Source organism: Lingula anatina, chromosome 10 (assembly GCF_051362555.1).
Source record: "Lingula anatina isolate TDL-2025a chromosome 10, LinAna3.0, whole genome shotgun sequence".
Lineage (NCBI taxonomy): Eukaryota > Metazoa > Brachiopoda > Lingulata > Lingulida > Lingulidae > Lingula > Lingula anatina.
The window spans coordinates 8476074-8489558 of NC_141776.1; the positions used below are offsets into that span (position 1 = coordinate 8476074).

The 13485-nt window shown below is 38.0% G+C and overlaps 1 protein-coding gene across 4 annotated transcripts in view; it reads left to right on the forward strand.

Annotated features, from left to right (window-relative positions):
* The window catches only part of LOC106166693 (filamin-A), a 104385-nt gene that overhangs the window by 34910 nt on the left and 55990 nt on the right, over positions 1-13485 (forward strand). For all 4 annotated transcript variants that reach the window (XM_086996787.1, XM_086996788.1, XM_086996790.1 and 1 more), the window contains 9 exons: positions 552-635; positions 5548-5682; positions 6072-6239; positions 6495-6641; positions 7009-7230; positions 7629-7796; positions 8051-8191; positions 9619-9699; positions 9925-10065. In XM_086996787.1, the coding sequence (XP_086852913.1) occupies positions 552-635; positions 5548-5682; positions 6072-6239; positions 6495-6641; positions 7009-7230; positions 7629-7796; positions 8051-8191; positions 9619-9699; positions 9925-10065 (1287 nt within the window). The remainder of the gene's footprint in view (positions 1-551; positions 636-5547; positions 5683-6071; positions 6240-6494; positions 6642-7008; positions 7231-7628; positions 7797-8050; positions 8192-9618; positions 9700-9924; positions 10066-13485) is intronic.

Sequence of the window (13485 nt, forward strand, 5' to 3'; positions counted from 1 at the left end):
TTACTTGATTTTTAAAATCCAGACCATAATATGATTATGATAGTTTTGTTCTGGCTGAAGGAATGTTGTATTTTAATATAATTGTAATATCAGTATAAGTTACATTTATTGTCTGTTGTACCAATGACCCTTTGGTCTCTTTTTTTTTTTTTTACTCAAGCCTTTTAAAACTGTCTGCAGCTATAGATGTTTTTCTTATCTGAAGGCGTATAAAACTTAGTCCTCATAATAATCCCCGTCTAGGTAGTATTCAAATTGATGAAGAGTAGTAACTTACTGGTAGATATGTAGCTACATTACATTTTAATGAGGATTTATCAAAACCTTTTTATGAGAAATGATAACATTTGGGTTAAAATTCCAATATTTGTCTTTGAATATTGAATATTTTGGGGGTCAGAAGGCAGTCAAACAGCTTACACACAGAAATGAACATAATTTACTTTCATTTTACTCAGATAAAAAGATAGTACAAGGTACAAATGGAAAAAAAAGAAATTATAATTTTTCATTAATGCCTTGATATTGTTCTCCTTTTATTTTCTGTTCAGCGCCAAGTGGGAAGAGAATTTCGACCAAAATTGTGGAGACTGGCAAGAATGTATTCCAGGTGGAATACACACCCACAGAAATAGGTAAGTACAGTCTTCTTATAGTAGACGTGTTAAGGACCAAAAATGGGGTAAATGATGCATAAATTTTGTGGTAGAAACATCTTACTTGGCAGGAATATTCCTTGGAGCAACAGAAAAAAATCCAAAAGAAAAGAAATAATCATTATCGTATGTTCCACAGTAATTTTGTATCACATCTGCCTGTGCTGAGTCACACAAAGCTGTGTTGATGCTTGAAGTCTTTATTCTAAGGCTACATTCACAACAGTGGACTTACTAGACTGTGGGTCAAATATATTTGTTGTGTAATCCCTGCAGGGAACCTATATTCAGTGTCTATTAAACTTTTAAATGGGTCCCCAAATTTGATCTGAAGACTAGTTAGGCTTCATTCACATGCATTGTCTATTTTCTAAATTCTATTTTCTATTCGCGGTATGTCTTATGATCACGGTCTGTGCCCTGAATATCCTGCGGCGTAATTACTGGCAGCGCGAGCCAGTTACTATAAGTTACTATAAGGATAAGTGGTCAAGTCTTCCGCTATATCAGAGCAGAACAGTTTAGTGGGTAGTCTGGCCCCAGTAGACAGTGAGAGCTGGGGCCATTACAGGATTAGCACAGCAGGCCTGGGGTTAATATAATACCATAACAACATAGCAACAGGGACGGTAAGATAGACTTTCTGCGCACCATGTAAAATGTGCCATGGTTATGACAGTGTTTCACTTCCAAACAGACCAACAAGGATAAATTAACACATATTGAATGCAATTTTATATTTTGATTTATCACAAATTCATATTCCCATTTTATTGTAAAAATTTCACATCATCTGTCCCACAACTACATTGGAAGGGCTCGCTATTACTGAATTAAGACAGTGTCATCATACTTAGACATTTTAATAACAATGGAGGTCACATATATAACACATTATAATTTGTATAATTTATGTTCCTTATTATTGTGTTTACCCAGTCATTAATTCCTGGTGTCTCCATGGTACATTGATAGATTTATAAGGTATCAGAGAGAGGGAACCGTTTCAAGATTTACAGTACTCCATATATCAGTACCTCTATATAGTATACCTGAGGATGAAAAGTACTGTAGTTGCTTACAAGGAAGAAAGGGGACCTCACTGTATGTCGCACAGTATTCTGAGTAGAATCAAAAATACAGGTATCATGGTAGCAGTGAGTTAGTAACTAGGGAAGGCAGATATTTTAAAATGAAGATTATAGATGGTAAATATGGAGACTGATGTGGTTCTCTGAGAATCTAGTTGAAAGTGAAACTGGGAATTAGAAGAGACCACATCCAGTGTTGCTGGCCATGTTGTTGTCGGGATCAGATCTAGAAAACCAACCAAATTAAGTCATCTAGATGTAGAGTGAAAGTCAGTGGTGTCATAGTTCGCATTGGAACAAATTCAACATGCTGCGACCAATGTTGTTTCGTCGTGTAAAAATAATGGAGTCAGATTCTGAGGAAGCTCCACTACCAGAGTTTCCTAGAAAAGATGAACCAGTTAAACAGCAGGATGTGGAGAGTGTTCTGAGCCCCTGGGTGGCAGACATCTTTTCTACACCATACTTCTCAACCAATGGTAAGTTCCGTTACAAAGGGGGAGGGGGGGGGCTTCACTTTGTAATTCAACCAATGGTAATCGCTGCCACTGATAAACACAAAGAGTACAAGGTATGTCTGTGGAGAAATGTATTCCTGCTGATCACTTCATTTCCCGAAGGGTCCAGTACAATATCTTTTTAACAGACCTTGAAAGAGTACCTCAAGGTCTTAAAGTTATGAAAAGTTGATAATGACTTCCTTAGTTTAGACTCTGGCCATCAGGTGGCAGCACCTATGTTTGTTTACTTGGCTGTAAATGGCTTAGTTTCATTTCTTTGGTTGCTATTTTACCGGGTATATAAAACAGCTTCTAAACAGTGAATATCTTCTCATTCTTGTGTCCTGCGTATTTAGATTAATTTCTTGGCTGCCCACCCCCTTTAAAAGGTGACATGGCCTATTCCAGTACTTCCTGAAACTAAGTGGACACACCTTATTGTGTTTAACAACAACTTAAAGTGACCTTCATTTTGACTTAACACATAGCACACCTGAGTTACTTTGATGTAAGAAGAATGTATAGTATTACTTGTCTCTTTTCTACTTAACTGTTTTAGTTCATAGCCACTCTTGTAGAAAAGAAAGTATAATGTAATAGTACATTTGAAACAATACCCTAATTCTCTTATTCAATTAAAGGTAATTTCGTCTTTCAGGATTTATAGTTATTGATACTGAAAGAAAAAAATACTTTCTCATATGAGCTCAGCTCACTCAATGGGTGGGAACCTCCATAAATTCATTTAAAACTTTTTCCATACTTATATATGTTGTAGAACAGGGTCCCCAAGCACATGTTAATGGGGGTATGTGTGCTGGCCTGGATTGATCAGGTGTGTCGCCCTGCAGCTTACCTGGCCATTGTTATGGTAATATCTAGGAATGTACCACTACAATGCACTGTAGCCTTAAGAACTTAGACTGTGATTGTTTGTACACTTCCCACACACAGAAGGCTGGGTAAATAGAGAAAAAAGGGTGGTTGAAAACTGGTTCTGAGTTTGGTAAAGGATTTAATGCTTTATGAGGACAAGTGAAGGGAATTTGAGCAGCACGCATTGTGATCTGTAAATATTGGGCACATGGTGGAGTTACAAGAACAGCGGGACACACCAAGGCAGCGGCAGGGATAGAACTCATATACTGTCAATTAAGTGGGAGTGGTGGATACAGAGCCTGCTTTTGATTGCTGTGCACTGTTCACAGGAATAGAGTAAAATTGTGCTGTCACCTGGACTTCGCTGACATATCTGTGACACTTGGAGTAATATTGTGCTGTTGCTTACTGGGTTTTGGTAATTGCTGCAGAAAATACTGTGATCTCTCACGTTCCTAATTAGGCTGCTCCCCCCCCCCCCCCCCCCCCAATCAAGAGTCAATCAGGTGCCCAGCTGCTAGTACATACACACTGTAGTCAGGTATTGCTCTGTTGACAGGCATACAGTATATGGAGACTGTGCATATATTGCTTTGAAGAACTTAAACATCTCTCTGTGAATGGGATTACGATTCAGCACAGGGTCACACTGACCAGCGCTATAATCTGGACCCTGCAAAAAGCAGATCAGGACGCGTAATCACAGTGCTTGTGGGCAGTTAGCGTCAGCAGCAGTAGGGGACATTGTAGCTGTCAATGACATTGACCGGGTGACAGGGATGTCAGCATGATCTGTTTGCGAAGATGACGGTAGCAGTAGTCCTGGTTAATACATTACAGTGATCTCACATATTGTTCCTGAACCAGTTCTTCCTAGAGAACTCTTCCAGCCAACTGTTACATAGATAGGAATATACTCAAATATAATTGACAACTTTATTTTCAAAGATCAGTGGAAATTCAGAGGAAATGGCAGATGTAGATGGTAAGGTTTTATAAAGCTGAGAACTGTATTGAACTGTATTGTGAGACAGAAAGGATTTTGTGATCAGTGACATATAGTTAAAGGTATTTCATAATCTGATGATATATGCTAGTGATGTGATCTACTCATATTACACTGGTTATTGTTTGTCCTGTACTGGAGATATTACTGTGACAACAGTTATCATTCCACTGAAGCCCAAGATGTATTCAAGGCTAAAACTATGTTCAACATGATACTTTAATTACTGCATCTCATCCTGACGCTGCTTCTATTATTATATACGTAATACAAATACCAGCATACAGTTACACAGGGTCCTTTAAGTTATATATGGAACATCTTTTGTTCCTGTTGTAATGTATATGATCAGAAATGCAGTCAGTCATATAGTCAGTACCAGGCCCCTAGCCAGCAATTTCAAAGGAGGAGGGGTCTTTTTCTGAAAAAGTTGACCTTTTACCATTAAACCTGTGTGTAACTATAGATCAAATTTTAACCAGAGTGGACATTTTCCAGGCAAAAATTCCAGTTCATTTGAAACCCCCCCCCCCCCCTTTTGGCCACAGGCCTAAATAGGGAGAGGTGCTTTGATTTGCCTTTCTCTTGTAGCTGAGAATAATTACTTGGTTTCTACCAGGAGTTGATGATCTTATGACTTTGTTGCTCACTCTTGGCTTAATTCACATAATCAGGCAATTGTAAATCCAGTCAAAAATCTGCCTGAATTGAGACACAACTCATTTAGAACCCAGAAGTTCATATGCCACCTAATGTCAAAGAATGTGACCCCATCCCAATTACAAATATAGTTATCATTTGGAGAGATTGAGGCTGCAGCAGTCTTGAGGAAGATCATCCCGAGACATAAGGTCACTTTATCTGCTGTATACTGATGTCATGTAACTACTGTAACAGGTGCTGTTATGATTTGTAATTATATCTATAAGTGTTATATAGTATATGTTCTTGATCTTTACTCTGGAATCACTCCAGTATATGTGTTATATGATGTCATTTGCCGCATTTTATTTTAAACACACACACACACACACACACACACACACACACACACACACATTTCTTTTTAACGGACCAAAATTGTGGCCAACTGGTAAATACTCAATAGGTTTTTGATTTTCTGTAGTCAGCATTAACAGTTAGTGTCTACTCATTGACATATGGCAGGTAGTAACACTGTGATAAACCATGGTACCCTTGTTCTTTGGTATCTTTGGCCTGCGGTACAGTAGGTCTGTGGTACCATAAGTCTGAGATGCAGTAGCTAGGTTGGTACAATAGGTATGTGGTTCCATAAATCTGTGGAACCATAGGTCTTTGGTACAGTAGGTCTGTGGTACAATAGATGGGACTGTGGTACAATAAGTCTGTGGTACAGACCTAGTCTAAAAACTGTTGTTGTGTTATAATTTCAGGTGAACATGACGTGGAGGTGGTATTCTATGGCAAGCAGGTGTATTCTGGTCAGACCCAGATCTACAATGCTGGCAAGGTACAGGTGTCTGGAATACAGAAACATGCAGTCAAGGGTGTTCCTGTGGACTTTGAGAGTGAGTTAACGCAGATCACACTATTGCAGAACACTTGGATGATTTAGTCTCACTTCCAGAATTATTGAATCACAATACACAATTGAAATGTAAACACAGACACAATTCTCCATGACAGTTATACAAATATTTAGCTCCTGATACAGATTGTCTCTGTGAAATCAACAAAATTTGTAGTCATCTTTCTAATCTCTACATGAAGTGATGGAATCAGTGTCTCACTACTAGAGCACCTCATGACCACTCTTGGTCAGAGTACCCCAAAACTACAATTCGCACTATTACATTTAACAATCATCCCAAGTTACCAATACTTCTCATATTTGATGTGTATGATATAAGATCAATGCAAAAGTTGCATTTGAAGTTTATTCTGTTTCTTCTTCCAGTTGATGCCTCCAGTGCTGGCTCAGGAAACCTGGAGATCATAGTCAACAATGGCGTCATTCCGTGCAAAGTTCATAACCTTGGTAACAGAAAGTTCCTGGCATCTTTTCTCCCGATAGATCCTGTCAGTCATGTCGTGGAGATGAGGTTCAATGGGGAGAGCGTACCTGGTAAATTATTGATAATAATACAGCTCAGATGGTGTTACACATCAAGATAATGCTTACATGCAGTCATTGTACATTAATAAATACTCATATACCTATTAAAGAGCTATAATGGCAGTGTATTTGTTTACTAGCAACAATTCTAGGTATGAAATGTATTGATTTTGAAAGATTGGCAGTTGTATATCAGATTAATCCTTAGCCAAGATGTAGAGTATGTGAGCCTATGTTGATATCCCAGCATGCACTCTGTTCCAGGCAGTCCCTGGGTAATGGAGGTGATTGACGCCAGCAAGGTGCGCACTGTGGGGGAAGTGTCGCAGCTTATCCCTGTCCACAGGAAGGCGGAGATAGCGCTGAATACCACTGCCTCTGGGAAGGGGGCGTTTGATGTCAAAGTCACAGGTTTGTTTGGAAAGCTACTTTACAAACTAGTAAATTAGTTGTATCATGCATGGATGTGTATATTTGCGGTAGGAGGATTGTGTGTGTCAGACAGAGAGAGGGAGAAATCAACTTTTCACTGATTAAATTGTTATTAAAGCTACGTTCTTTCCATTTGAGAATTTTAAACTTCAAATTTTATTGATTATTTTGTGTCAGCTGGATTATTTTTTTTTAAGATTGAAAAGTTAATACCTTTGTAAATTTACCAGATAAAACAAGAAATATAATTTGTTTCATTTTAATCTCAAATTTCAATCTTATTTGTTATACAATATATCAGTCATATAGTCAAAGACCATAAAGATCATTTTTCTTGATCCTACAGGTCCAAATGGAGTAATAGTGCCATCTAAGCTGATAGACAACCGCAATGGGAACTACAAAGTGGAGTATGTCCCTAACGAAGTGGGCAGTCACCAGCTGGACATTCTCTTTGGTGGTCAGCCCATTGTAGGAAGTCCATTTCTGGCCAAAGCCTATGACCCTAGTGCAATACGAGTGACCAAGCTGCCCGATGGACATATTGGAAAAACTGTGGAATTTGAAGGTATAGGGTGGAGCATTCTTCTCTGACCTCTACAGTATTGAATAGTTAAATAAGGTTGATTTTGAGAATATAATTATAGTAGCTTGACTTTTTGATTCTGACAATAGTAAATTGAAACAAAAAAAGATTTTGTGCCACACTACAGGGTCATTTATGCTGTGTGGATAGAGAATTGTGATATGATTAATATTCTGAACCTTGCTACAGTGATTAACAGTTTAATGTATATATATAATAACATTAATACGTGTAGTTTATGCTAATGAAGTATATTCCTTATCCTATATTAAGTTATATTATCCTATGTAAACAACTGCACAAACAAAACAAGTTGACTTCAGGATTCTTCTCTAAGGAACTTTTCAGTCAGTTTGAACCAGCTCTGTCCACTGTTTCAGTTGATGTGACCAGGGCAGGAGAGGGTCAGTTGGAGATCATGGTCAACCAGGGGGCAGTCCCCAACAGTGTCCAGATGCTGAGGAAGGGGGTGTTCAGGGTGGTGTTTGTCCCCAGGACACCAGCTGACCACGAGGTGGACATCAAGTTCAATGGAGATAGGGTCCCCAGTAAGTATACATCAAGTCCCACTTCTGTACTGTGACCACATCACATTACTTACTTCCTGTGGGTCGAAATTGTACAAAAAGATAAAATTGTCATTTTGTAAGTTTAGGATTTGCTTGATTTGTTCCGACATACTAAGGTGCTAATACAATATCGGGACACAGTATCACCTCTCTGATCCTCTAGTTTTAAATAAGATTTTGTCTGTCAAAGGAGTTGTATAAGCCCTCCATATACCTGTCCCTGTGTCTTGCAGGCTGCCCTATGATCTCCAAGGTGAGAGATGCCAGTCACATAGCACTGTCTGGGTTCCACAATGCAGTGTCTGTGAGGAAACCCGCGGGGTTTCGGATCAAGGGAGCGCAGTACCACAATGACCTCAAAGTGTTCATCACTTGTAAGTTTCCCCAGCAAACTAGTGGTAGACACCTTTTTTACCTCAACTATATTAGCAATCCTTTAGTTTATACTAATTCTAGGTATCCCCAGGTATTATTATTATTATTATAACATCATAATTATGTTACTGACCACTGTTGCATGGTTATGATTTCTTCTAACAGAGGTTTCTGTATGCATGTTTAGTTCAGCACCAGGGTAGTTAGAAGTAGCTAGTAAAGTCATGATTGTGCAGGTTGGCTGTGGGACTGCAGTGAGTTGAGACAGTTGATATTGCAGTAGATGGGACAGCTGTGGTTGTGTTATGTTGTATGTCTTATGGTGGTATTTATAACCTTATTGTGGATAAAAGGCACTGGAATCTTGTGAGTTATTTTGATGTGGAGTCTTTCAAAGTAATGGCATGTTTTTATTATTAGAACACAGTTTATTTTTGTGACATATTTTTATTATAACCATGTTTGACTGATACCAGAAAATAAATCACATAATATTGTGGTGCTAAACAGTTTAAATGATTGACATGGGTGTGTTAACCTTGAGTTCTAGTAACGAAAGATACATTACACTTTAGCTATGCAAACAACAAAACTAGGTTAAAAAGTTTTAAAGTGAAACCCTATAGTGTAACCAATAACTTGTATGCTGTGTGTTTGTGTGTGTGTGCATGCGTGAACATGTGCGTCTTGTCTGTGTCTATTGGGACAATTATGAAGAAATGGGCTTACAACTCTTAATGCCAATCAGATGTTTAAAGAAATATATAAATCTATTTGTCATGAAGACCTTTTTATTTGGTGATGGTCTCAAGAACCTGAAAACAAAGTATATTTCTGGAGATGTGTGTTTTATGGGAGAGAAAAAGTTATCGTGCATCCTGTGATATTCTACTGCTGCCTTTTGCTCCTGTTCAAGAAATGCTGGTGCTTGGCGCTTATAAAACATAAACATTTCTGGTGGTTTATTATGATCGAGAATGCTTCTGGTGATATGTCATTATTGATGGAGATGATGCCTCTGGCAAAGGTAACAAGGACAAGCTACAACTTGAGGTAGGTTATCCCTCCTCCCCTTGCTTCAACATTAACTATGACATATATATATAGTTACCATAATCTCTTATCGTGTCCGGCCAATTGAATTGTGCTAGATATAAAGCTAAGGATCTACTGTCTTGTTCACCTGCACATCTTAACAAATTTCATTCTTGGCTTTTAAAAACTGATTATTCAAAATTCAAAATTTTGGTCTTGATTTATAGATTTTGTTAAATTTTAAAGATTGAATTTGAAAGCATTAGTTGATTGATTCGCTTTTTATCAGAACATGTGTTTTTCTTCCTAAAGTAACATGTCTTAACATCTTGTGTTAAATATCCCTTGAACTACTTGCCATGTCATTTTATACCATCTTACTATGTTCTAGCTCCCAGCTATAAGCAAGTACCTGTGGATGTAGTCAAAGATGGAGATTATTGCAGGATAGAATACACTTTAATGGAAGCAGGTAAAGTTTTAGCAATTTGACATTTTTTGTCAATTTTGACTGACCAATGTTTCATAAACAAACTTAAATAGTCTTTATAAAAATATCAAAATGGAAAGATGGATGTTACTAATAACTATACCCAGCACTATTTTTGTTATTGTTTGGTTAAATTCAAGTGATATTATAGTCATTTTTCAGTATATACATATTGAAGTTAACTTGAACATTTGGTCGTATGTCCAGGTAAACACCAGATGGCAGTGGAGTACTCAGGTGTGACAGTCCCTGGTAGTCCATACGAGCTGATGGGACACGATATCAGCGCCGTGGAGGTGACAAACATGCCTTCTGTGGTGATGAAGGGGAAGGAAGCTAAGTTCATAGGTAGGTTGAGAGAAAGATTTAACAACTGGACTAATATAGTTGTCTTTTCGTCACTTGCTGCTGTTATGTTTCATGTGAATAAGTTTTGATTTTCACGAAATAGAAAAGTTAACTTTCAGAAGTTAATTAAATGTTTTGTCCTTACTCACCATTTTCACATAGACCCCATTCCCATAGATTTTAGATCGATCTATCCCTGTGGGGAGTCTCACTAGATTACTGTCAGCTTAGCCGGCTTAAGCATCTGTCCCGCCTACTAAAAGCTGTAAGGGGGTGATTAACTATGGTGCGCGCTCGGCTGACTGCAATTTAGCGTGAACCCTCAGGGAGTTAGGTCGATCTAAATCTTAATCTCTGGATCGATGTAAATCTCTGGGAATACACCCATAAAGTCACATTGGGTTTAGTTTCCTGAGTGGCTTTTTGGTTGGCCATTTTGCATAGCACTCTATAAAACAGCAAAGTTGTTGCAATTCTTGTCTCAACTTCTCATTTTATGCAGTAACCTGTTAAAGGTTGCATAGGTATAGGTGGCAGCAGTTGTCGTGTACCAGGTGACACAATGCTATAGGCGTTAAGGCGACAGGTGACTGGCCAGAGCTAGGGATGTATTCTAGTCACATGGCTTCAACAACATAGGTGGCACTGGAAATCCATTAGATATAAAAAACAAATGAGTGTTCTTTAGTAGTATTTGCAGGTGATTAATGCATTATTCATGCTGCAGGGAGGGACATAAAACAGAGTGGTTTGTGACATGAATCATCTTCTCTGTCTGCATACATTTGTGTTGTCTTGGTGCTGTGTCTACTGCTAGGAGTGCTTCACAAGAATGCCTTACAGTCCCGGCTTTACTTTATATCCACAGTACGCCCTGTTTAGACTGGATTATACTTGTCAAGTAGTCAATTAAATCATTGCAACCTGCACAGGCTGAACTCTCTTTGGTTCAAGATTAAATAATAATATATTTATTTCGAGTCTAAAATCCATAAAATATACAATAGACTGTACAACATAACATACAGAGAAGTTTATAGATAAAAATGATTAAGATATATATTATATAACTGCATTCAACATCATTGAACTGAAACTAAAACATAATAAATATTAAGTGAAATTAAGAAAAATATATCAAAATCAAGTCTTCCTGTCATTCTGGTGTTTTTAGATTCTGTAAACAAGAAATGATTTCTTATGACCCCAGTTTGAGTGTTCACTTGATGAAGTTCCATATCGTCAGAGTTAAGAAATCTTCTGCCAATTTTACAGGTACACATTGTTATGCTCAGGTCCTCAGTATGTGGCACCATGTCTGTCCTCCCAGGCTAGGAATTCATGTGGTTTAAATTAGTAAGATGAAGTTTGGAAAACAGAAAAGAAAATATGCAAGTTGAAATAACCATTATTCTGCATTTTTTATAAGCTGAATGATGACATTGCATCTTAAAATAAAGAGTTAAAAATCGCTCTTTTAGACTATAATGGATGATATAATTTGAGGAAGATAAAACATTTAATCAAGACATTATTTACCTTTAAATCTGCCGTTGTTATTACTGAAGAATTATATTTTTGCATCATTTTTATCACCTGTTAGCTATACTTAGCCACGGTGACAGCACAGACAGTTGCAGATATATTTCTGAACATGTTTTTGCTGGGTCTGTTTCAGGTCATAATGTAATAATTAGGTTCACTGCTGGATTTTACCTTGCACATTAGTTTGTATGCAGGCCTGATGGGTGACACTTGAAGTGTTCAATGGATTCTGATTATTAACTGATAAAAAATTGTGTCCAAACAATATGAAAGTAAGTTGTAAATAGTCCCCAGACTTGGTCAGACTCTCTGGGTGTGTTGCTGTTTTTTCACCTGTCTTGGCAGTTAGTTACCTGCTAACGAGGCCTCCCTCCCTCCTGGTCATCCATCAAGATGACCAATGTCCACTGATGTGTAAGTTGATGTACGATAGGGCTGTGTTTCCGTGACAGACATTACACAACTGCTGCATGCTGTCTGGTAATACCTGTGTATAGGCACCATACAGAGAGGCTCTTAAGGGTTTCTCCAAGCCATTTCCCAACTAGTCAACTACAGTGCTTTTAATGTTGCCCTGCAGACATGCCTCGCCTGTTAGAGTCTATATGACAGGTCAGGCAAGCATGCAGTATTAGAGCTGCAGTTTCCCTGGCTCTAACGTATCATCAGTAAAAATTGGGAAGACACATTTTGAAAGATATTAAGTGAACTGGATGCAGGCATCAGTTAGTCATCTCTAGGGAAATCCATGTTGTCAGGCAAGATATAAATATATCTCCTCAGATCAGATGTGATAAGACATAGGCACGGACGAAAGGAGAAGGAAAAAAGTTCAAAACAAAGCAAAGAGGATTGTACTAACGGGAAACTGAACCAAAAAAGTGAAATAAGATAAAAAGTGGGAGCCTAAGATATAATCAGCGAATTTTCAAATACTGGGGAAGGCCTAGGATATTATTTTAACTGAAAAATTCAGGGTGTGGCTGAATACTGTGGAACCTGAAGATTTTTAACAGCATATTACTTCAGGAATACCAAACAAAAAAGAATTTATTCTGTTGTATTTTATTTGAGGATTGATAACAAAGGAGATTACTGTGTAGTTGTAGCTAGATAGTAACTGTGCCAATATCTAGGGAACTATGTCAGCGTATAGCGCAGGATACAGCGCCAGTCAAAGCGCCAGCTACAGTGCTGGAGGAGGAGGGTCAGGGGGTGTTGTAAACTACAGCGACAGAGGAAATACCCTTGATAACTACAACACAGGCGGCAGCACCAAGCAGTCCTATTCACGACAGGAACATTTTGATCAACAAACCAGTAGATCTACTGTATACCACCGTAAACATCAAGAAAAAAGTCAAGAAACTAATAGTCTGTATCGTGGGCAAAAAATATTAGGCTACGGTAAGTGTGTCATATTCATGTACCAACTAGTTTGATGTGCAGTTTCCAGTCAATTTTTTAATTTAAATAGATAACAAGACTGGATTAATTTGGTGAGAAATTAAATGTTTAAGCCAACTGATGATATTGTGATAGAAATATCAGCATGACTGTCACACAGGCTGTTACGGAAAAATTACTTTAGTTCTGGCTGGTTAGAAGGTGATAAAGATTCCAGAGGAATTTTCAAGTCTGGTTGTTTGATGTCTAGTAATTAACATCCACGCTTGGTGACCATACGTACAAGCTGTATATATAAAATACAGTTGGGGGAATGAAAACAGGTTTCTGGTAGAGCTCATGTTTAATTCATTATTTCATGAAATGGTGTCAGGGTGTGGAGATATGGCTATATGTGGCAGGTAAAGCTTCAGGGAAGATTGTAACCACAGTGAAAGATTAAAATATTGTAACCACACTGGGACATTA